This window comes from Mirounga angustirostris, unplaced genomic scaffold (assembly GCF_029215605.1).
Source record: "Mirounga angustirostris isolate CCGP_5_RB_7025 unplaced genomic scaffold, mMirAng1.0.hap1 SCAF_2, whole genome shotgun sequence".
NCBI lineage: Eukaryota > Metazoa > Chordata > Mammalia > Carnivora > Phocidae > Mirounga > Mirounga angustirostris.
In genome coordinates this window covers 174,943,892-174,969,996 of record NW_026991710.1, presented here as the reverse complement: position 1 = coordinate 174,969,996, position 26,105 = coordinate 174,943,892, and the positions used below count along the sequence as shown (strand labels likewise).

Sequence of the window (26,105 nt, the reverse complement as noted above, 5' to 3'; positions counted from 1 at the left end):
AACTTATGGGAATGCTGAGATCGCCCAGGAAGAGATGAGCTCACCCTGAACAGAAAAGGGCGCAGGGGCCTGGCAGGAATCTTAAGGAGCAGAGACCGGAAAGCAGACTGAAAAAGAACGGTGGGGTATGATGAGATGAACATGACGTGTGTTGGATTAGACTAAGCGGCTGTTTTAAATCCGAGTCTATCCATCCGCGGGCTGCCCTAACCATCAGCCAGTGGCCATGAACGCTGCCTCGCACCGCCGCCTCAGCGAGGGGGAGGAGAAACCACTAGCCCCGGCAGGCCCCGCCCCCTCCCGATCCTGCCAGGCGCTCCAATCGCTCGTAGAGATCATCGCTGGCCCCAGGCGGTTGTGTCGATCTCCGCTCCAATTGGAGACAGGGTCCACACCATGGCGGAGAAGGCTCAAAAGAGGTGAGTCCGCTGTTTGAGAAAAGCCTATTTCTACACTCCGCAGGAGTGGAAAATCTGCTGTTGGGCGCCAGTGGTAGGGACTAAGATGGTGTCTCATCCCCGGTGCTCGGCCGGGCTGGTTCTTAAAGCCCGGGCGTGGCGGCCCTGAGGGAGAGGGCAACGAAGTGGATCTGAGGGAGGATCGGGAAGGGATGTGGAATCGGTGCCAGGAAGGTTTTTGTTCTTAGATCCCGCCGCCCTCCTCCGCAACGCGCCGGCGCAGAAAGTGTCTCCGGCGGCGTTGCGCGGGGAGCTTGGCGTCGCCCACTGCCCCGGGACGCGGAGGGACACCCCCGCCCCCCTAAATGCTGCTGCGTTTGGTGCTGCTGGCCACTGTCGGCGGCTTGTACAGTATCCTCCGCCGGGCGTTCCGAGACAGCCGCGAAGTGCTGGCCACACCCCAGTCCCCTCCTGCCCATGGTGGGCGGTGTGCGTTTGGGCAAACGCGTCACTGTCGCTCGTCTAAAGGGGCCTGCGCCCGGACCAGAACTGTGTGCGACGGTCCGCTCGGCGTGGATAAGCCCCTTTGCACGCATGTGAGGACAGCGATGGTGGCGGCTTGTCCAGCAGTCTTCACTGCTGGAAACTGGTGGTGGAAAGGAACGGCTTGGGTGGGAGAGGTGCTTATGTTAACCGTTTCCGAAAGCAGCAGCGTTGAGCACCCTCTACGGACTCTTCTTTGAACAGGAAGACCGACAAACCTTGGTTCTGTTGTAATTAAAATTTAGGGTTTTCTTCTATTGAGGCAGGTAACTGTAATCCTTTTTCATAAGCTGCAGAGGATCAGATCTACTATGAAAATTGTGTGCAGTATATAGTAGTGTACGGTGGAGATGATATTGTTGCCTTGTTATTTTAGTAGGTGCTCGGCTAAGCCTTTTCCTCCCAGCCGTCTGAGCCACCCCCCCGCCCCGCAGCCCCACGGAGATGTTTGGACCGCGTTTAGCTGGTCTAGTCGTGAATTTAATTATTTTATGCCTCAGGGAGAAGTAGGCTGATCGGGACACAAACTCTACCTGGGTCCTCTCCCTTAGGCATAAGACTGGACAGAGGGACACTTGGGAATCGCTCCTCTCCTCACTTGTCTAGGACAACTTAAATGTTAGATAATGCTCTTTTCCTAAAAAATCATAGTGAGAGGGAAGCTGAGGAAATTGAAACCCCAAATAAGGTCTAAAACAAGAGGTATTTTATAAAACCTAACTTATTTGACCAGGGCCTAATAAAATTGCTTTATTTTAACACGCACACCCACTCTAAATGGAAACCATCAGAGGAATAGCATTTACAAATGGTGATGCGTTCAAGGACAGCATCATTCAGCTCTCACAGGAAAAATACCCAACATGTCAGGATGTTCCCAGGAAACTTTCAGCTAACAGAAAAGAAATGATTGGTGTTCGGATAATGATGCCCCAGGGACGAACTGCTTCAGGAAATTTCTAGTCTCTGGGCTTCAGTTTCCTCATCTATAAGATGAGAGGGTTGGGCCATTTCTGCTTTCTGTTCCGTGGTACTAAAGTTTTTCATGTACTGGGTAGAAAGATTGTATTTTTTCTGTGACTTCAGCAGAGTTAGACACATAACCCAGATGCATCATTTCTAGAATTTCACTAACTTGTGCCTTGTAGAAAGTCACTGTATATCAAAATGATGGAAACAGATGTAGCTGTGTCTGATCTCACAAATATTTCTTGAAGACAGACTCGGGGATTAATAGTTTTTGTTTGGTATATATTCTTTTTACTTAGAGCTTTAAAAATACTTGGTGGTAGGAAGGTTTGTTTACTGAAATTTGTAGGAGAAAAAAATTGTGTATGTCTCCTTTTTTTAGTTTTCCTTATCAGTAGGGAAGTTGGTGTGATTTAAGAAAAATATTTTTGGTGTTACTTTGCACTTGTATTAGGGAATATTTAGGGGGATTCTGGAATGTGAATGATGGAGGGACATGTTAAAGAGTTTGTACCCTGGTGGTGCCTGGGTGGCTCAGTCGTTAAGCATCTGCCTTGGGCTCAGGTCATGATCCCAGGGTCCTGGGATCGAGCTCCATATCGGGCTCCCTGCTCCGCGGGAAGCCTGCTTCTCCCTCTCCCACTCCCCCTGCTTGTGTTCCCTCTCTGGCTGTGTCTCTCTCTGTCAAATAAATAAATAAAATCTTAAAAAAAAAAAAAGAGTTTGTACCCTGCTGACTCTCAGAGCTTTATTTCTGGTCTAGAACTCTCATGAGCTCTGTGTTTTCACTTTCTTACTGGGTCTTTCTCTTGAATTTTCTGTGGACCGTCAACCTAGGTTAATCTAAAATTTAACAAAATAACCATTTTTTTTTCATTTCCTTACTTTTCTATGTACTGATGATTTTCAAATCTTCTAGCAGATATACCAAATATCTAGTAATCATCACATAATCTGTCTTCTTTTTTTCTTGGAGATCTTCCCCTTGAAACCCTCTATCATCTTTGCTCTCTGCGGCTGATACATGGCTGTTGCCCTGATAATTTCCCTCTGTCCTCACACACTGGGGCCTCTGTTTCTAGAATCTATCTTGTCTGTTGGCTTTCTTTTATTTAGCTTAGTACATCTTTCAGCATCTTCCTAATAAAGAGTACTTAAGAGGTAATTTTTTTTTTAAGTTCTTGGAAGTATGAAAATGTCTTTATTCTCCTTCCAATACTTGATTGCTAGTTTGGCTGGATAGGTAGCTCTAGTTTGAACATAGTTTTTGCTTAGCATTCTGTACGTATGGTGTTCTGGTCTTGTAGCCTCCAGTATTGCTGTTGAGGACTCTGATGCCATTCTGATGATTTTAATCCCTCTGGGTGACTTTGCTTTTGGTTTTGGTTTTGGTTTTGTTCTGAACACTATAAGGATCTTTAGCATGGCATTCAGAAATTTTAAGATGATGTTACTTGGCATGGGTCCTTTGCATTTGCATCCTTTTAGAGTTAAGATTAATACCCTTTAGTAGTGGGAAGTTTTCTTGTATTATTCTTTAATAGTTTTTACCACAAATTCTTTTCTCCTTTTGAGATTTTCTTTTTTAATTTTTTTTCTAATTTTTTTCCCTTAGAGAGAGAGAGAGAGCACAGTGGGAGGGGCAGAGGCAAAGAGAGAGAAGAGCAGACTCCCTGCTGAGCTGGAGCCCAATGCAATGCAGGGCTCTATCCCAGGACCTGTGAAATCATGACCTAAGCTGACCCAAGAGTTGGACACTCAACCGACGGCACCACCCAGGCGCCCCTTGAGATTTCTCTTATTTGGATTCTCTAATTTTCTCATTTTTTTTCTGTCCTGTTTTCTTTTCTTTTTTCCATTTTGTTCTACTTTCTGGAAGAGCTCTTTTTTTTAACCTCACTCCTAGTGATTTCAATTTTTGGTCGTTTTTTATCTCTAGGAGCTCTTTCTTAGACTTTGTTCCTTTTTCATAGACTTTTGTTTTATGCAGTAGTGTCTCTTATTTCTCTGAATTATAAGGGTTTTTTTTTAAGTTTTCTTTTACTACCTGAATTGTCTGTTTTTCCTCAAACTATTTTTTCCTCTTTGTTTTGCTTTTTTCCTTTTTAGTTGGAGGCTTTCCTGATTTATCTGATAATCTCTGGCTCTCGGTCCATTATTAAGAATGAGAACTAAAGAACTGGAAAGGGAGTTGGTGGACTAAACTAAACAACACAGGGAAAGGGGAGCTGGTGGACTCACTGTTGCTCTATCATCATTACCTACCTCTGGGCCTGATGTCTCGAGTGCAGTGCCCACAGGGAGGAGCAAACTTTTTCTATAAAAAGGTAGTTTTATCTTGCTTTTTATTGTTAGGGAGTATATAGTATTCCAGTAAGTTGATGATTATATTTTATTTCATTACTCCTCCTCCCTAGTTTCATTATTCTAAATAACATGGCCAATTTGTGCATATATATTCCTCCTATTGAATTCTTGATGATAGAACTCCAGAATAGATTTCTAAGGTCAAACATGGTGACTGTGTTGATGATTGCTGATGCATATTGGTACAGTATTTTCCAAGAAGTGCCCTGATATTGTCAACAAAAGTGTCCCAGTGTCTTAAATTATAGGTGCATCATCATTTGATAGCCATCATAAATAGAAAAGCAAAAACACCTCATTACCCTGAACAAACTAATACAAGAAATGGACCAGAATATGATCATACTGACTATTCCAAGTATTCATATTTATTTCATAACACAGCCTTTTATTTCTTATTTACATTGACTTGTATCATGTTTCTGCTAGTACAGTATCAAGCATCATGGATGTAATATGACACAGAACAGTTACAGACAATGGTCTGGAGATACTATAACCAATGCCATTGTGAATATGGCATAATAGGGTTATATTTGTGATAGCTGGTTATTTATTTGAAGATTGGAAGTAATGAAAAGTGATACTAATGAATAATAATTTTTTTTTAAATTTTATTTATTTGACAGAGACACAGCGAGAGAGGGAACACAGCAGGGGGAGTGGGAGAGGGAGAAGCAGGCTTCCCGCTGAGCAGGGACCCCGATGTGGGGCTCGATCCCAGGACCCTGGGACCATGACCTGAGCTGAAGGCAGATGCTTAACGACTGAGCCACCCAGGCACTCCATGAATAATAATTTTATCCTTGGTTAAAGAGGATTGTTGTTGAAGCAGTGGGAACAATGATTTAAAGAACAAAACATTGGTCTTGGGGCACCTGGGTGGCACAGTGGGTTAAGCATCGGACTTCTGGTTTTGGTTCAGGTCGTGATCCCAGGGTTGTGAGATCAAGCCCAACATCGGGCTCAAGGGCGGAGTCGGCTTGAGATTCTCTCTCCCTCTGTCCCTCCCACTGGTGCTCTCTCTCTCTCAAACAAATAAATCTTTTAAAAAAAAAACTGGTCTTAAGGGGAAACTAAGAAGTCTAAAATTAATTAAATGATACTTAAGAGTTACAAGAAAGTATTTTTAGGTAAAATGAAGTGGGGGAGGGCATATAGGGATCCTGATTTGAGGGAGACTTTTTAAGGAAATAGGGATAAAGTTTCATCCTGATTATGGAAATGAATCCAGGACCCCCTTAGCACCTGGTATAAAGAAAATTTTATCACTCTCTTTTTTGTTTTATTTATTTATATATTGAATAGGCAGTGCATTTGTAGGATTCAAAATGCAAACAGTTAAAAAATGGGCATGTAGTGAAAAAGTTTCCGTCTACCATTGTGTCCCTGCTATCCAGTTCCTCTCTCTGAAGGTGATGTATATTATTAGTACCTTGTCTGTTCCTCTAGAGATAGTTTGGAAATATTCAAGCAAATACAAATATTCAGCAGTTACGCACTAGTGCAGCTGTATTGGTTTCATCATTTGTAAATGATGCTCAAAAGTCAGAGAAATTTAATGTGCTAATGACTTAAAATATTTTGTTAGAATGGCATGCATGTCCTATTTAAGTTTGCGTTACATATAATGAAAATTTGCATTCATCAAGGAGGACAAATACAAAAACATGAACCTGTCTCACAGTAAAACATTTGCAAAAAAAGAAAACCTGGCAATACAATTTTTTTTAACCAAAGAAATGTCCAAAAAAAGACATGAAAAACAAATAGAAAGTACCATTAACATTTTTATACTATCTACTATATGTTAAAAATAAGCAAGTAGGGCGCCTGGGTGGCTCAGTTGGTTAAGCGACTGACTGCCTTCGGCTCAGGTCATGATCCTGGAGTCCCTGGATCGAGTCCCGCATCGGGCTCCCTGCTCGGCAGGGAGTCTGCTTCTCCCTCTGACCCTCCCCCCTCTCATGTGCTCTCTCTCATTCTCTCTCTCTCAAATAAATAAATAAAATCTTTAAAAAAAATAAAAAAAACAAACAAAAAAGTATTTTCATACATGAATATTTGTAGAACTTAAAAAAATAATATTGATACGAATGAATCATTACACTCTACATTTATGGTTCTTACTGGTTGAAAACATATTTGCTAAAATAAGAAAGCAAGTCTTTACAAAATTAATAGACCAAAGCATGAACATTTTGGTCAAGAAAGTTTCAACTGTTTTACATACCAGGTTTTAATAATTTATTTAAAATGCATCATTCATTTCTTAGAAAGATAGTTTGATAGGTTTTGTTTATCTTACAGACCCAGAACATATTAAGGATATTAAACATCATACTGAAAGTCTTAGCCAGGGCAATAAGACAAGAAAAAGAAATAATATGCATACAGATTGGAAAAGAAGAAATAAAACTGTCCCTATTCACAGACTTCAGAATTCTTTATGTGAGAAATCCCAGAGAATCTATGTGAACTGAGTGGGTTTAGCAAGATTTTAAGAAACAAAGTCAATATGCAAAATTATTCTATTTCTTCCTTTTTTTTTTTTTTTAAGTAGGCTCCACACTCAGCATGGAGCCCAATGGGGGTTTGAACTCACGATCCTGAAATCAAGAGCTGAGACAGGAGTCCAACGCTTAACTGACTGAGCCACTCAGGCAACCCCCCAAATTATTGTATTTCTATATACTTGCAGTGAACAACTAGAAATCAAAATTTTGAAAAATCCAAATAGGATTATAAAGTCAAAATTGCTAAAATGGTATTGCTGCTATTTTATAGAAGCTGAGTACATATTTAACACTATCAATAATATCATTACTACTAAGGAAAATTCTTTACTTAATAAGAACAAGTTACCAAATGATTATCAGTTTATGGGGGAAATTGTTTGGTATAGTTCTGCATGTCAGCTCATGGCCCAGCTAAGGTAGCATTTAGCTCGATTCAGCTGTGTCAAACAGGACGTTACAGAATATCAAAAAGCATCAGTAAATTATTTGGAAGTTAGTAATTTTGGGACAGTGCACTCCAACTTAATTCACTTGATAAGCAGTTTTATAACATATATAGTTAGAGAATAAATAGGAATCTTTGTAAATTTTGTATCTCTACATTGATTTCTATATTAGTATTACCTTGCTGGTTGTTAAATATTTTGAATGTACATTCTTTTTTTCCTTTTCACAAAAATAACAGTGTGTTATATACCATCCATTTTCTGGCTTTGACTCTTTTTTACTTAATATAACTTAGAAATTGTTCCAGATCTTTACATAAAGGATTATTCTTTCTTTTTTATGACTGTGTATTAGACTGTGTTGTACCATAGTTTATTAACCAGTCCCTTACTATTGGATAGTTAGGTTGTATTCAGCTTTATCCTATTTGGAGACAATGCTGGTGTTAAAAGAATCCGAAGCCTCTTATCAAGCATTTTATTTCTATTATTTTTTAAAAGATTGATTTATTGGGTTTACTGGGTGGTTCCGTTGGTTAAGCGGCTGCCTTCAGCTCGGGTCATGATCCCAGGGTACTGCTCAGCGGAGAGCCTGCTTCTTCCTCTCCCTCTGCCTGCCGCTCTGCCTGCTTGTGGTCTCTCTCTATCTCTCTGTCAGATAAATAAACAAAATCCTTTAAAAAAATTTTTATTTATTTATTTTAGAGAGAGAGAGTACACGCAGGGGATTGGGACAGAGGGAGAGAGAATTTCAAGCAGACTCCCCACTGAGCACAGAGCCTGACACGGGGCTCAATCCCGTGACCCTGAGATCATGGCCTGAGCAGAAACCAAGAGTCAGTCGGTTAAGCCACTGACTCACCGAGGCACTCCCTCAAGCATTTTAATAAGGTATCGTTATTGATTTTAGCCTGATGGATAGTATGCCTCCTGAGATTTTTATAATATATTAAATACCTTATTCTCTTACAGTTTTTTAATCCATTTTTTAAACCATTTTCTCACTGCAGTGTCAAGTTAGCTTCTGTAACAATATTTTTAAAACGTACCCATAGTGAATATTACCTTTTCCTTTCTACAGTGTGAAGATTGCTCCTGGAGCAGTTGTGTGTGTAGAAAGTGAAATCCGGGGTGATGTAACCATAGGTAAGAAAACAGTTTATTAGTGTTGTTTCTCAAAAATTGATGTAATTTAATTTATTTCAGTGCTTTACAGTTAATTAGGTTTTATATATTTATGTTTCACTGATGTCCTAATTTTATTGACCAAATAATTTGTTTTTCCTATAAGTGTTTTGTTTTTTTTTTTTTAAGTTTTATTTATTTATTTGACAGACAGAGACAGCGAGAGAGGGAACACAAGCAGGGGGAGTGGGAGAGGGAGAAGCAGGCTTCCCACCGAGCAGGGAGCCCGATGCGGGTCTCGATCCCAGGACCCCGAGATTGTGACCTGGTCTGAAGGCAGACGCTTAACGACTGAGCCACCCAGGCGCCCCTGATGGACACTTTTTTAAGATTTTATTTTTAAGTAATCTCTACACCCAACACGCGGCTCAAACTCAAAACCCTGAGATGGAGTCGCATGCTCCACCCACTGAGCCAGCCAGGCCCCTTGATGGACTCTGTATTGAAACTTCTATCTGATAAAATAATGAGGCAATATAATAAAGTCATTCGTTTGTTTGAGAAGCATCAGGTGTGTACCTACTGTGTGCCGGCACGATGCTGGCTCTAGGGACACAGCAGTGAACACAGCAGACAAAGGTACTGCCTTCATGGGGCTTATGTACTCCTGTTAACAATGTAGACCGTGGACTCGGAGAGACCTGGGTTAGCATCCTTGCTCTTTCCCTGCTAATGATACTCTTTACCTTGATTATACTACTTAACCTCAACAACCTTCATTTTCCGCATCCATGGGTAATTGTGTGTATTAGAATTAGGTTCAGCTGCATAGAGTGGTGGCTTAAACGATGCAAAGGTTTATTCTTTTATATAAATAAGTATAGAGGTAGGCAATTCAGGGCTAGTTAGTTGATTGTCCAGGACCTCCAGCCTTGTAGGCCAGAATGAGATAGCTAAAGCACCAAGAGCGATCTTGGATAAGAAAGGGAAGAAGTGGAGACAAAGGGTGTACCTCCTAGTTGAGTCAGCTTCCTTTAAATGGTCTTCCTGAAAGTTCCACACAATCTCTCTTTGTATGTGTGATGCCTTGGATTTAGTGTCATGGACACATCTAACTGCCGGGAAGGCTGGGAGATCATAGTCTGAACTGGGCGCTTGGCTTCCCTTAGCCCAATAGGGTTCTGTTACCAGGGGTTTTGTTTGTTTGTTTTTGCTTAACTTAGCAGAATAAAGTCTTTTTCTCTAATGCTATGGATAGGGAGATTTGAACGATTAATAAGCTCTATTTTCTGGGTTAAGTAGTAATAAACTTAAGTGTAGTTGAATTAATGGATTTTTCAGAGGATGTTATGCATAACTTTCCGTCCCCTAGTTGGTTATACTCCTACCAAATTATTCCATTCTGAAATATTTCGGAAGGAAGGTAATTTTTTCCTTCTCTATGTTTCAGTGGTGTAGTAGAACTTTAAACCTGATCTTCTGTTCTCCTAGAAAATCAGTTATTTGGTTTATCAGAGAAACTAGTCTGAAGCTTTGAAGTATTGTCCTTAAGTAGAAACTATGACTTGAGGCTCTGCTGGAGCCTTGACCCCTTTCATTAGAGGCTGCTAGGAAACAGACCTTAGGAAAAATAACAGCTCTCTTGTTAATTACAATGTGGGTAAACAAGGTTTCATAGTATCAAGCCTGTTTGTAATTAGGCTGCCTTGATTCCTGGGCCATGCATTATTTCCTTAAATCTTGCTTTGAAAGCTGAAAAACATTTCAGAAAGTTACTTCTAAGCAAGTTCTGTAGTCCCATTATAGAGTGAAAGTCAGTCTCCTTGTCTTAGGACAGGGTTTGGTTGGGACATTGCAGTAGGAAGGCAGAACTCCACACAGTGGTAAAACTTTGAGATGGAAGCCCTTTGTCCCACTTATTCTGTCTTTCTCTCCATTAGAGTTTTTAATACAGATCAAAAGCTTCCCTTTACCGTGGAAATCTTTTTCAATAAGGCAGAACGGTGGCTTTGACTTGAAATTCATCAAATATAAAGCAGTTCTTACAGGTACTTCAGCTTACAGGTAAAAAGAATTGTTTTAATTTTCAAAGGAAAAAGCTTATGGCTTTTTGAACTATTTATTGACATATGAAAATGGCACAAGGATTGCTTTCTGTGGCAAAGATAGACAGGAAAAATGTCCTTTACCAAATGAGGGGAATGGAAATTTGATGTGAGGAATGCCTTTCTGGCTGTGTTGCACCAGGCCCAGCCAACCATTTAGAAAAATAATTCATCAGCCGGTAAGGCAACTCCAACTCTAGACACATTTATCCAAACAAGGAGATAAGCCAAATAGGGTTTCAGCACATTTGGTAAGAAAATATACAAACTACCCTGCCAGCGAGAGCTCCAAGAAAGTTCACAACAACCTTTAAAAAAAATCTTTCCATGGTGACAGATTTTTATTTTTAAAGCATTTTAACCTCAGTACCCTTAAACTTGCTTTGAAATCAGACCCATTCTAGGTAAAAGTGTTTCTCGCATGTAGAAGAGTGTGGAGCAGTCTTTGCCCACATTTTAGTCCACTGCGGCCGCCCGGGACTTGGAATAGCACTTGGACTCCTGGGCTCTCTGGTGCCAACCTCCAGCACAAAACTGTGCAGAGACGAAGCCCACACTGTGGACCGCACACCTGCATCGGAACATCCCTTTAGCAAGCTCTCCAAACCAAAATCTTAGCACTCATATGCTGAAGTACATGTGTACTAACCTCTCTAGTCTCTGCTCCAAAAGACCTGACAGTTTATGATCACCCATGACTTTTGTTGTTACTTCACAATTCAAAGTTGATTCTCTCACCTTTTAAGTTCTTTCCGCCCGGAAACACGAGGACTTGTAGTTTGGCAGTGCTGCCAGCAGGGGGAGGTGCTGTCTTAAGTGCAGGCCTCACCTAGGCTGGTGATCCTGCTTTTTATCTCTGGGCCCTCAGATTTCTAACCAGGAGTTTTCCAGTTTATCTTCTAGCTAGCTTATTAGTAATGATAAAAATGATAATAACAACAATAAAATGCCTGGTTAAAATAGCTCAGGCATTATATTTAAAAATTGTGTAAGACATGGGGACTTGAGTTCATTTTTTTTCATTTGTGTTTATATAATTAATATGTATTATATCATTTTGAAAAATGGAAATATCAGTTGTTTTCAAAGCTACACTTTAGAGAAACTTTTAAAGAAAGACAGGTTTCAGTGATAACCTTTTCATACTAGTCCATTCTTAGGTAGCTTCTTGCAAGTCTGCTTGTTGTCAAAAGCTACCGCTTGAGGACCAGCAGAATATCTAGTGCCCCTGGCTTCTTATCTAGCAGTAGCAGCAGATCTGCTTTCTATCACAGCATGATGATCTCTTCCCCGTCTAAGATTCTAATGCTAGCATGGAAAATCTTTTTAAATTTCTTTTACTATTTTACAGTAATATGTAAATTTCTCCCCTCTGGTTAAAAGGAGTTATCACCCTAATAACCTGAGTAGAGGAGTAAAGTGGACTCTTTTTTTCTGTTTCTCAGATCAGAAGGAGTTTTTTGCTTATTATGATAGTTACACAAATAGCTTTTGGTGTCAGTGATGAACCTCCCATTTTTAACAGCTGTGGGCCAGACCCTGTAATCTCCCTTTGAGACGTTATTTCATATAATCCACACTTCAACACAATGAAGTAGGTTGCTCTAGGTCTCATCTTTTTATAGATGAGAGAACAGGCATTTGAGAGATGAAGCATTTAGCCTTTACGTGGTAGAGGCCGGAGTCCGGGCTTTCTAGACAAGGGGTGGGGTGCTGGCAGGGCTATAATTACAGAGAACCTAAAATTGAATGATTTGTCCCTTTTATCATAGAACATTTATTTTCAAGATTTTATTTGAGAGAGCGCGCGTGCAGAGCAAGAGTGAGCACGAGCCGGGGGAGGGGCAGAGGGAGAGGACGAAGCAGGCTCACAGTGGAGCAGAGAGCCCAATGCGGGACTCCATCCCAGAACCCTGGGTTCATGACCTGAGCCAAAGGCACACGCTTAACCGACTGAGCCACCCAAGTGCTCTGTCATAGAACATTTTAAAGTAAAATGCAAATCTGGTATCGTGCAAACGACAGACTTAAATTGGTTCACATAGCTGGAAGACCTATAAGAAATTTCTCATTTCAGAGGCATCCAGTGTTTGTTTCAGCATTATTTAGCACCTCTCCCCCAAAAGTGATAACATCTAAATGCCCATTATTAAGGGCTTGGTTACATAAATTATGGTATGTTAATATGATATGAAATACTATTCAGCCATTGAAAAGAATAGCTAACTAAATGTACTTCTATGGAAAAATCACCATGACTTTTCAGGTGAATAAAGCAGATTGCAGAATAATAAGTACTATTCCTTGATTAAAAAAAAAACAAAAACAACTATGTGCCTATAATCCATATTTTTCCACCTTCAAATTCTATTCTTTAACTTTGAGATGAATATATTTTATATACAGTGACATTTACAGGTCTTAAGTATACAGTAGAACTTAAGTCTGGAATAATATATCCCAAACTAGTTACCTCTAGGGAATAGGATTAGCATAAAGAGAGGATCTTTCACTTTTTGCTTTGTTTGGATTTTTATAATGGGCACATAATACTTTTATAAATGTGAGTATTTTTTTAACAAAGAAAAAAAAAGTTATACATGTTCACTTGAGAACCTTCCCAGAGATCCGAGAGATCCCATCTTCTATTCTCAATAGAAGTTGCCAGAGAAATTTTAATTTGGCAGCTGAGGATTTGGGGAGCCAGAGGTGACAGAAATAACAAAGCCTCTCTCATGTTGTTTCTTTATCAGACCGTGCGGTCCTTTGACTGTGCATCCTGTCTTGGGCCCCACCCTCCTTATCAGTCCCCAGCTCTTCATTGTTAGGGGAAAAATAAAGCTGCATGGAGGTTCCTTCCAATTCTCTAGGCACCAGGAACACCTCCTTATTTATTTTAATACATTTGTGTATGAGTATGTTAAGTATTTCCGGTTTTCAAGCTAAACAAAACAAAGAAGATCGGCAAGCTCAAAAGGGCAAAAGTAGCCTGTATTCCTTTATGTTTCCCTGTGACATATAGCACTAATCTTGCCTGTCACAAGCAGGTAATGATTGTTGAGTAAGTTAATTTACACGAATACTGAATGACATGGACAGTGGCATCTTCCTGACTGCCTCCCCACCTTCTGGCAACACTTTTGCCCACCCTCTCTTACTTTCAGAGTGGTTACATCACGTCATCTTATTTACCAATAAAAATAGCCTTGGCCTTGGGGGTGGGTGGGGCTGGTGCTGCAGGGAGGGGTGCATTTTCTCTTGGTGGTTTCATTATCACCAAAATGCTAGCTAGGCCTTCCAGGAAATTAGGAACCAGGGGAAGGAATGTGTTAGCGCTCCAGAATCGGGTCCCTGTTTGAGCCATGTACTGCCTCCTTCACCCTGATGGTGAAATGGATGTGCTAAGACCCCTTCCTGCTCCCTTCAGTTTGAGATGGGAGACATTGCCTCAGTCGGCCTGTTTCAGAGCCTTAGGACTCCAGTAACCAACCACCTTTGTCTCCTTCCACTGCCTCCCTGTAACCTTTTTCTGGTTAAAATCGTATCTTAGGTCAGACACAACAGAAGCTCCGCCTCCTTCCAGTGGTTAGGCTTGTTGTAGGGATGGTGACAAAGTAACAAAGGCAAGGTTAGTTTACATATTTCCTGTCTCCCTTTCCACCCATATTTCCTCTTAGCCACTTAATACAAAGACTAACTCTGTAGTTCACTAGCATAAGAAAGCGTTATGTGGTTCACCAGCATGAGAAAGCACCAGCGTTGTAAGCAAAGAGAGCCTCACTTTTATGAGGGAAAGCAAAGCATGGAAGGGAATTAATTTTTATTGCCAACAATGTGCCAGAATACCGTGTCTACAAACATAATCTCATCTAATCCTTACAACGACTCTGCGAGACTGGTATTCTCACCACCCCCATTTCACCGCTGAGATAACAGAGGCTTCCAAATAGCGGGTGAGCCAGGGCTGTCTGGCCCCAGAGCCTGGGCTGTCTCCACTCACCTTGGCTTGAGATTTGGCACGAACTAGTATTGATAATAGCTGAGGAGATAGCGTTTGTAAAGTGCCTAGTGTGGGGCCTGCCTGCTTTAGAAAATGTGCCTCCCAATGGCCTCGACCCCCCTCGATCGTCTTCTCCCCTCCTGTCGGACGCGTAGCCTCCACCAATAATTCCGTTTCATCATATTTTTAACAGGACCTAGGACGGTGATCCACCCCAAAGCGAGGATTATTGCTGAAGCCGGGCCGATAGTGATTGGTGAAGGTAACCTCATAGAAGAACAGGCGCTTATCATAAATGCGTGAGTACAACTCTTAGAGATACTCTGAACTAAGGACCACAGGTTATGTTTTTGTTAATTTCAGCTATCCATAGGAACCTTTTACGACAGACATCTGGAAAGCCCACTATTTTAGAACTAGAGAAACATTAAGGATTTTTTTCAACACAAGTAATTAGTAAATGAAACGAGACCAGATGGGTGAAGAGACTTGTCCAAGGTGAGAGAACTCGTCGGTGGCTGGCTAGAATCCCTCTGGGTCTGATAACCTTCCCCTTACGTGTCACTCTCTCTTTTGTGCCTTAAGCAGACATTTCCTGATTCCAGCGACTAAGTACTGTGCTGACCACCCCGAAGAGAGTCTTTTGATTGGATTTCTCAGTTCTGGCTGAAATGTTATTACTCATGCCCAGACACATGAATTTAACTCTGATGTATATTTTCATATGCTTTGTGGGGATAGCACCCAGAATTATATTTGAAAATTTGGGGGGGTTCTAGAGGCAATTTTTAACTTTGAAGATTAAAGAAATAATAAAATATTAAACATGTATATGGTCTTAGTGAACTAGACTGTAATACCAATGAAATTTTCATAAGCATTTGTAAAGCTTTCTAGATAAAATTTTGGCAGGAAATTCAAGCTTATACCTAATTTATAGCAACAATGTATGGAATTTGTAAGAAAGACCTTGGGAAAATATTTAACTGTGATAAAGAGGTTGATTTGTCTTAACGCTTACTTAGAATTTGGGAGTTTCTTACTATATTAAACAGTTTCTTTTTAAAATCTATTTTGGCACCTTTAGTGTAAGTCAGTTGACAACAGCTATATTCTGTAGTAACTCAACTGTCAGAGATAAAGCTCCATTTAAAAAATGGCTTCCTCTTGACCACAAACATTTTATGTTCCAAATATTTCAAACTACCTAACAGCATAAAATAATTATTTGATGTGAATATCTGTTTGCATTTCACAATCTCGAATGATTATTAAGAATGGAAAATTTTCAAGCCAGGCCTGATTTTGATTCTAATTTAACAAGCTAAAAAACGATAGCCAGCAACATTTTTACCTTGTCCTGGAAAAGGCCCTCTGGCCTTTGAGCTTTAATAATAAGCAAAGGAAAGCTGATCTATGACTTCTTTAGGCATCTGCCTTGGGCTTCTTTGCATTTCAATAGTTCTTTTTCAACTCAGAATCAATTCTTCAGCACAGAGGATAAATAATTCACTTGGATTAAGAAAGTACTTTTGTAGTTACATATTTTAAGCTTGATGAAAGTAAAATTGAAAGAATGAACCCGAATTCTAAAACAAGAGAATTGCTTATTGCATTATTGACTTTGATAATTTGTCTCTTCTTTTTATAGTCACCCTGATAATATCACCCCTGATGCTGAAGATCCAGAACCGAAACCTATGATCATTGGCACCAATAATGTGTTTGAAGTTGGCTGTTGTATCCTTTACAATAATTTAAGTAAACTCTTCTTCCCAGCTGTCTTTAGTATTCAGATCTATTCCATAGAAATGGTCATGTTCTAGCTATCAAATATATCAAATATATTATAAGCATGCGTTCACGCACACACATACATATCTTTAGGTACCATCTTGCTCCTGTTGCATAACTTGTTGACAGGTAGCAATGACTGAGTGGCAGTAGACATAGAAACAGGAATCCTGGCTTCCATCCTGATTTAGGAACCACAGCTCTGTCCATTTGGTTCCTGTATAGTTTAGGTTAACAGAATGTTGTCTGATGCAAAGAAATGGTGGATAGGGATGGAAATACTTCATTCTTTGTTTTTTTTCCCCTGGAGTGCTACCATTTCTTGTGCTTGATTTTTGTACTCTAAAAAGATAGTAAAATGCTTTCATGGTGTCAGCAAAACATTATTTTTTGATAGGAAAACTTGGACGAAAAAAATCTAAATGTTTAACAATAGCAAAATATTTAAATAAATTAAGCTATATGCACAAAATGGACTATTAAGGCCATTAAGCAGTCATTTTAAACTATGTTTTTAAAGATTTTAATGTTATGGAATAATGCTTGCTTGCAAAGTTAATTGAACCAAATAAAGTGAGCTGTGAAAGTTTATACAGTTTGATTTTATACAATTTGATTCCCAGTTATATAAAAGGAATTATATGTATTTATATAAAGATATATCAGACTGTTAACAGTGTTAGCTTTAAGTGATTTGGTGATAAGTAACTTTAATTTTTTTTTTGTTTTTAAAGATTTTATTTATTTATTTGAGAGAGAGAGAGAATGAGAGACAGAGAGCATCAGAGGGAGGAGGGTCAGAGGGAGAGGCAGACTCCCTGCTGAGCAGGGAGCCCGATGCGGGACTCAATCCCGGGACTCCAGGATCATGACCTGAGCCGAAGGCAGTCGCTTAACCAACTGAGCCACCCAGGTGCCCCAGTAACTTTAATTTTCTTAAGACAATCATGAAAATATGTTACTCATAGAATTGGGGTAAAAGATGCTCATTTCTTTAAAAACTATAGAAGGCATTTATGTCTGCTTACAGACACTTATATTTAAAGATGAAAACTTTACTTTCAGGCTGCCCTGAGCAAGCCATTCTGGCCAGACTGGAGCTGCGTGGCCCTTCCCATGCCTTTGTCCTCTGCCCCAGGCAGGATAAGGATATAGTGAATTAGGGACACCTGGGTGGCTCAGTGGGTTAAGCATCTGCCTTCAGCTCAGGTCATGATCCCAGGGTCCTGGGATTGAGTCCTGCATCAGTCCTTGCCCAGCGGGGGCTTGCCTCTCCCCCTGCCTGCCGCTCCCCCTGCTTGTGCTCATTTTCTCTCTCTGACAAATAAATAAACTTTTTAAAAAAAAAGGATATAGTGAATTAGTGGAGGGAAAAAAAGATGAACACATTTACAATATTTACTTAACTCTGGCTTACAGATTCCCAAGCTATGAAAATGGGAGATAATAATGTTATTGAATCAAAAGGTAAGCTATGTTTGGAAATTTTATTGTGAAAAATGATTACCTCCTTTACCTCCTTTGTCTTTATTGTGTCCTAGAGAACAACCTAAGTAGAAACTATGGCAAAGTGGAAGGAAGGTATGGTTGAAAGTGGACTAAAATAGTTATGAGACTAACTCTTTGCCTATGTTTAATACATTGAATTAAAAATTCAGCCGTTGGTCTGCCTGGGTAGCTCAGTTGGTTAAGCATCCAACTCTTGATTTTGATCTCAGGGTTGTGAAATTGAGCCTCATGTCAGGCTGGGCGTGGAGCCTGCTTAAGATTCTCTTTCTCTTTCTCCCTCTGCCCCTCCCTCCCTCTCTTAAAAAAAAAAAAATTCAGCTGTGTACATTTAAATCAGGATTGAATTAAACCATAATGTTCAGATGAAAGATTTGAAAAAGATTTCTGCTAAATACTAATGTCAATGATAATTTAGTTGATTAATATAATTGCAGAATTAAAGGAAAAAAATAATTTTCTGTAGCAGTTTGCTTTAATTGCAGGACTCATTTACCCTAGCCAGTCAGGAACAAATGGAAGCTACTTATAAATGGAGCTAGGCAGGAGGTCTTGTAAAGTCACCACCGCTATTGGAAAGCAGCTCCAAGAGCATGTCCCACTACAGCCCAGAAAGAACCTGAACAATGAGACATCTTTAGAATAATGATTTATCTTTGATGGTCCTGATTGGTGTGAAAGAAAATGTTTCTTTTTTTTTAATTAATAAAAGTAGACTTTTTGTTAATCTACTTAATGGTTTTTATTTTAATTTGGATTACCAATTATTATTATCATTGTTATTTTCTATTTATTATATACTTACTATGTGTCAAACCTTTGCTCAGCACTTTACGTTTAATATCTCACTTATTCCTTACAACAAACTGTAAGTAGGTCAGTCTTTCCATCTTATAGATAAACTTGCTCAAAGAATTTACAGTGACTTGCCCAAGGTCACACAACTAGTGAGCAAAGCTCTGTTTTAATCCATTTAGTACTAGTCAGGCGCCTGCCTGCTTTACAAACTCTGAACTGAAATATTTCCTTAATTTTCTTAAGGCTAGTTTGCAATTTAATACTTCAGTCATTTTAGAAAAATATTAACGTTCCACTCATTTGTCTTAAATTGCAGTTCTTTCTATGTTTTTACTGCAGCATATGTGGGCAGAAATGTAATATTGACAAGTGGTTGCATCATTGGGGCTTGCTGCAACCTGAATACGTTTGAAGTCATCCCTGAGAATACAGTGATCTATGGTGCAGATTGCCTTCGTCGGGTGCAGACTGAGCGACCACAGGTACTAGACCCTGTCTTTAAAAAGAGTTCTTTCTAAAAGAAACAAAGACTTAAATACAGAGAACAAACTGGTGGTTGCCACGGGGAAGGTGGGTGGAGGGGATGTATGAAATAGATAAAGAGGATTAAGAGCTACAAACTTCCAGTTATTATAAAATAAATAAGTCACAGAGATGAAAAGTACAGCGCAGGGAATGTAGTCAGTAATATTGTAATAATAATGTTGCATGGTTGCTGATGGTGACTACATTTATCCTGGTGAGCACGGGGAGTAATGTTTAGAATTCTTGAGTCACTATGTTGTACACTTGAAACTAATATAACACTGTATGTTAATTATATTTCCCAAAAAAAAGTTCTTTCTAGGGCTGCTGATTTTCCCCAAAATACCGCATAATTGTTTTAATGGGGCAGCAGTCTGCTATTTAAAAAGCAAATGATTAAAATAAAACATCAAAGAAACATTCCTAAAGCTAGAATTTATTTGCAATGAAATCATTCAGTCTTTTTTTTTTTTTAAAGATTTTATTTATTTATTTAACAGAGCGAGAGAGAGGCAGTGAGAGAGGGAACACAAACAGGGGGAGTGGGAGAAGGAGAAGCAGGCTTCCCGTCAAGCAGGGAGCCCGATGCGGGGCTTGATCCCAGGACCCTGGAACCATGACCTGAGCCGAAGGCAGAAGCTTAACCAACTGAGCCACCCAGGCGCCCCAAATTATTCAGTCTTTTAAGTTATTATCAAAAATACATACAAAGATGACAATGACAAATTGATAGAAAAAAGAAAATTCAGAGATGTTATTCCTGGTCTTAAGTGTTTTCACTGAAGATGCATCACCAAACTTTATAAACTGTTGATTCACTCTTAAAATCCTCCAGGGTAAGGAATGACCCTACCAAATTTATATTGGACAGCCAACTTGGATCCATCTATTAGTTTGCCAACATAGACGACTTGAAAGTAAACACAGTTTTGTGAATATGCAAATGTGTTTGGATATTTTCCTGGCTTATGAGAAATTATCTTTTCTTCCTCCTAAGAACCAAGAATAATGAAGAACATGTATTTAGACTTTCATTTAGGAGATAAATAGGGCATTTGGGGCTTTCTTTGGACAGAAGACATTCTGATTGAGGTTTTGAGCCTCATTGCTTGGCCCACAACATAGTGCTTTGGTTACCCAGCCTCTTTCCCCTCCCCCAGAAGAAAATATTTGTCAAGACATTTATCACTTTGTATCTGATTCTTAGCCATACTTTATCAGAAATTAAAACTCCAGTTCTCTTTGGGGTATTCTGTTTCTCTAACATTTGGCTTTTATTACTGTTATAAGCAAGTATGACTTCCATAGACTAAAAAGGCAATAAGAACAAATCAGTTTTTCTTTTCACTGTCATTTGCATAACAGCAAAACTGATTGAAGAGGGAGAAACGAATTGGGTTGAGGGAGATTAGAATTAAGAAAGAATATCTGAAGTTTAACACCTACTGTTTTCCACATTTCAGTGATCACAGTGATCACGTAGAGGTCCTTATTAAAAGAAGGATTCCCCAGACTTATTGAATCACAGTGTCTAGGGCAAGGGTCTAAAACTCCGTGTTTGTCATGAATGCCCCTTGTGAGTTTCACAGTGAGGGAAGTCTGGGCAAAGCTGATGCGGGAAGAGTGAAGAGCCGATGAGGACTGCAGCTGCGTGCTGTGTAGGTCCTGTGGGAATCCGCGTGCTCCAGGTTTCTACTTAACGTTGTTGTCTGTGATTAGAACTGTTTAATTTTTTGGAGGCCAGGGTAAAGTCTACAAAAGCAGGGTTGAAAACTGAGTCGTGTATATTTTGTCTATGTAAAATCTTTTGGCTTTTCTTATTATCATACTTAACATACATTCATTGTAAATTAAACAAACAAACAAACAGGTAAGCAAAAATAAGCCAGTGAAAATCACCTATATTTCCCTGGCCTGGTGGTAATTATTTCTGCCTGCTACTCTTAACTTTGCCTTCTGCTTGTCAGTCCTTAATTATCTTATCTTTTTAGCCCCAGACACTACAGCTGGATTTCCTGATGAAAATCTTGCCAAACTACCACCACCTAAAGAAGACTATGAAAGGAAGCTCAACTCCAGTTAAGAACTAAGAACAATATATGACATCAAGATAATAGTTTGTCTTTGACCACTGTCTTTTGAAAGGGCCACAGTGTTCCTGCAGTCTTAGCAGTTCCCAGAATAATACATGCTGACTTTATTTTGTAAAATTGAGTCAGAGAGGAAGGTAATGGATTTTCACTGTAACTGTCCTCTATAATTTATATAAAATGCATTATTTTCCTGTATCCTTGCTCCTTTTCTGAGAATTTACAGGTTTGGTTTATTTTTCTTTTGTCATATAAAATGTTGGCCATGGAATTTAGTTGTATAAAAGATTCCCTGTGATAAGAAAGGACATATTGTTATGTATTTATATTCTAGCATATATTGTACTAAATAAAAATGCTAATGACAGGACTTTAGTGAACATACTTTAGTCGATTTTTCTACTTGTGTTAACTTTCCCAAAATAGATCTTTTCATTTTTATTGCATACTAGCTATATTAAAGCTAATGTGTTTATCTTCTCCTTTTGTGGCTTTGGAGCTGTTTAAAATTTCAGGTGAAATTTCAGCAGCTGTTGAATTAATTTGACTTAATTTTGTTTCCAAGAAAAAAATTGTATTTTCATTTTAGTAAAACAAATAATTAGGGAAAAATGTATTCAGTAGCATACGAAATCAGTAAGAATGATCTCTGATGAAAGTGACAAGTAAATGACCATTGAATGGTCCTGGGTTTCTGAAGGCAATAAAACTAAAAGAGATTTTGTTATATTTATAAATGTTTGAAATGATTTTGGCATACTACATCATAGATCAACATGACTGTTGATGTTGTTATAATTTATCTAATTACATAATGGCAACATTAAGGATTTTGTTGTCTAAGTTTTAATAATTCAAGTGCATACATTTGATGGAACAGACTTCAAATTTTGAATCAATAGCTGTTGCTTCATACTAAGACATTAAATACTAAGATATTTTTTCTTAAAATTAAATACTTACATAGTAAAAACAATTTTTGAAGTTCTGAAACTGACACCTACAAATTAGCCTTTGTTCTAAATTTGAATGATTCAGTTTTGGTGAGAACACTCATGCCTCAGGTACTACCACATACAATGGGTTGTAAAGAGGATAACATCACATAAATGCCCTATTTTTGATAACTGCTGTTTATTCATTTTTCCGTCCCTGGTGATCTTAACTTCAGATTTTGTTGATCATGGAAATTTTCTAGAGAAAAGATAAGAAATTACAAAACTGCCTTTCAGAGGCTATGCCAGTTCCAAAATACTATCTCTGGACAAGCTCTGGTATGCTAATAAATGTCCTCTGATCCAAACGGTACAGGTAATGTGTGAAGACAACAGGGAGACACTCCAAGGACATGGTAGTAAGATACCCCCAGAGATTTAAACTAAGTCAGCATGTGGTGAGGAGCCCCATTGTTTCCTAGAAGTGATACTAACTCATTTGAGAAAGAAAATGTGAACAGAAATAGTCAATTTGCCAAGAGTTTGGAGAAACAAAATATGACAGTACATACAGTGTTATCCATGGAAGGGAGGTACTGAATCCAAGACATGTGAGCAGTTTAATGGCCCAAAGTGTTCTTTTCTTCAGGTAGTATCAGTTTATCAAGCCTTGCTGCGGTTTGGGAAGAACATACTTGAGACTCACCACTTTGGGCTCTAATTGCAAGCTTAACTGAACCACCTTCTGATTCGCTAATATGACCTCCAAGCTATCATTCAGGAAAAGGAGGAACTCTGGATGAGAGCATCGGAATTCCATTCCACACAGAGCAAAATCAGAGAAGCTTTCTGATTTATACATTAGTCTCATGTGAATTTAGTTTGTAGAGTTCAGCCCCGAAGTCTGTCAATTTAGTCTATGAGTTCTGAACATTCTGAAAAATACAGTTCCTGACCCTTTAGGACAAAGAACCAAAGCCCAGACAGTGTATTGCACAAACTTCACTCTTTGGGGCTTCTCCATAGCCAGGCTCCTGCCTTCTCTTACTAATAGTCTCTATCTCGCCGAGACTGCCCTCAAATTTCTTCACAGACATTCTGGGCAGTTATGCTAAGGGGTAGGATAAACCCTGACATGTTTGGAACATAAAAAGTAGCAACTGGGCAGGGAAAAGAAAGAAACCATTTTATCACAGCAGCTAACTGCAACGTGGCGATAGGTCTTGGGTCAAATGATAGATTTTCACTAGTTGGATAGGATCAGGTCTAGAAAGGGTACTTCACACTGCTCTCTTATTCACCCGTGAACACAAGCTATAATAGTTATCTGTACTGTGTAGAAAATTACCCCAAAATGTAGCAACTTAATACAGTGAACATTTATTATCTTACATGGTTTCTGCAGGTCAAATCTAGGAGTGGCTCACCTGGGGCTTCTGGCTCAGTGTGCTTCATGTTTCTCTCAAGCTGTCAGACCTGCAGTCACCTGAAGACTGGGGCTGGCTGGTCCACTTAACAAGATGACTGCCTCACAGGGCTGTTGGCAGGAGGCCTCCGTTCCGTACTCTGTGAGCCTCTCCACTGGGCTGTTGGGTATCCTCATGACCTGGCAGCTGCCTTCCCTCAGCTTCCCTCAGATCCAAACAAGGAAGGACCTTGTCTCTGAAGTTGTCACCATCACTTCCACTTCATTTTATTTTATTAGTTTTTAAAGATTTTATTTATTAGAGAGAGAGCACACACAAGCGTGAGGGAGGGGCAGAGGGAGAGGGACAAGCAGACTCCCCGCTGAGCAGGGAGCCCAACGCGGGGCTCGATCTCAGGGCCCCGAGATTATGACCTGAGCCGAAGGCAGACGCTTAACCAACTGAGCCACCCAGGCTGCCCCTTCATTTAATTTCTTAGAAGCAAGTCACTAAGTCTATCTCACACTCAAGGCGGGAGGAGATTATGCTCCACCTTTTAAAGGGAGGAGCATCCAAGAATTCAGGTTCATATTCTAAAAACCACACACACACACATCCTGGGTTATGCCTGGGTTCCTTGCTGGGTCAGTATCTCTCAAGGATCTCCACATTGGGAAAACAGGTTCAGGAAGAACTCTTTATTAATGGACATGGCATATGACATTATTAGAGGTCTTCGTCATAACCTTCCCTAAACACCATCGTCTTAGAAATTTAGATTACTTGTCCCTAAATAAATATCTCGTTAAGCATAAGTTTAACTTCTCTAGGCTAAGTAGAAATTATTATTAATAAAAACCCTGAAGGGTAAGAATGTTGAATAGGAGAGTGTTGAAAATAATACAAAAACTTTCTTTTTTTCATTTTTTAATTTATCTCTGCACCCAACGTGGGGCTCAAACTCAACCCAGAGATCAAGAGTCACACACTAAACCAACTGAGCCAGCCAGGTGCCTCCAGAAAAACTATTCTTAATATATACTTAGTAAACTCACCGACATTTTTTTAAAATTTGCATTTATTTATTAAATGTGTATAGAACCTACTACATGTCAGGCACTATTAAAAGCGGTTTACACATAACTGGTTGATTACACATGAAGTCATTTAATTCTCTGAACAGTCAGATAAGTAATATTATCACTATTTTACAGATGTGGAAATTGAGGCACAGACAGGCTAAGTAACTGTCCTAAGGTCACTGGCAAGTAAATGGCATTTGGCTCCAGAGTTCATGATCTTAACCGCATTTAGCGCTGCCTTTTAGAGATACCATAATACAGTGGGCTTCCTAAGTGCTAGTTAGGAAAACAGCTGAGGATTTGCCTTGCATATCAGTCTTTGTTATTTTGAAAGTTCTTAAACAGCGTGAGACAAAACAATAGGAAAACTTAAAAAGCATTATTGGTCTTCCCCCTGAATTCAATAAGAATTTCTAGAAGAGGGGGATGCCTGGCTGGTTCAGTTGGTAGAGTGTGTGACTTTTTTTTTTTTAAAGATTTTATTTATTTATTAGAGAGAGCATAAGTAGGCAGAGTGGCAGGCAGATGGAGAGGGAGAAACAGGCTCTCCACTGGGCAGGGAGCCGGATGTGGGGCTCAATCCCAAGACCCCAGGATCATGACCTGAGCCGAAGGCAGCCGCTTAACGGACTGAGCCACCCAGGCGCCCCGAGTGTGTGACTCTTGATCTCTGGGTTGTGAGTTCAAGCCCCACAATGGGTATAGAGATTATTTAAAAATAAAATCTTTAAAAAAAAAAAAAAATTACTAAAAAACTGTCCTCATGTTAAGGCTATAGGTCGTTCTGTCCAAAACTTTAAAGTGGTTCTGCTTATTATTAACTAACTGTGGTAAATCGTGGTGGTGTTTTTGTTGTTTTTACTTACAAAAGTAATATAATTTCATTTTAGATAATTTAGGAGGTGGGGAGGAAGTACTTCTAATCCTATGGCCCTCCCTCAAGCACCACTGCTTTTATCATTTTGGTGGCTGGTTCTTAGTGTGCAGTCCAACCATTAATGAAGGGAGATGATCTCTTTCAGATACTTGGATCTTAAAGCTTTATAATCCCTACTGTCGACCTGCTGTTTCATCACAAGAGGGCACCAGGAAACAGGATCGTTTTCCCCCTCTTGATTAGCAAATTGGTTCTCTTGGAGAATTTTATTATCCTTAGTAATCTGACCCATACTAAGGCTACTTGAGACTTCAATAATTTTTTTTCTTTTTCGGCTGTCAAATGATTCTTTATTGAAATATTTTCCTTTCTAGTTTTTGACGAGCTGGGCATTCCACTGCACCACTGTTGATATCATCTGTGATATCACAAGGGTGGCGGCCATCAACATTGCAGCCCACAGACTGGGCGTTTCCAGAGATTTCTCGGGCTCAAGATCAGTGCCACATCGGTCGGGCAGCGTTGACAGTCACATCCAAAGTGCTCTTTCCACTGGGCTTAATGTTTTTTCTGCTTCTTTCTGTCTTTTTTTGTTGTTGTTGTTGCCTTCAATAAGAAAT

The 26,105-nt window shown here is 39.5% G+C and overlaps 1 protein-coding gene across 1 annotated transcript; it reads left to right on the top strand.

The window, feature by feature from the left end:
• The first annotated feature begins 268 nt into the window (after window positions 1-268).
• Window positions 269-21,574, top strand: DCTN6 (dynactin subunit 6). Its single transcript, XM_045879772.3, has 7 exons — window positions 269-419; window positions 8,324-8,388; window positions 14,666-14,771; window positions 16,124-16,212; window positions 17,686-17,733; window positions 18,910-19,052; window positions 21,087-21,574. The coding sequence occupies exons 1-7, from the start codon at window positions 397-399 to the stop codon at window positions 21,183-21,185; spliced, it is 573 nt and encodes a 190-aa protein (XP_045735728.1). The 5' UTR covers window positions 269-396; the 3' UTR covers window positions 21,186-21,574.
• Window positions 21,575-26,105: the final 4,531 nt, after the last annotated feature.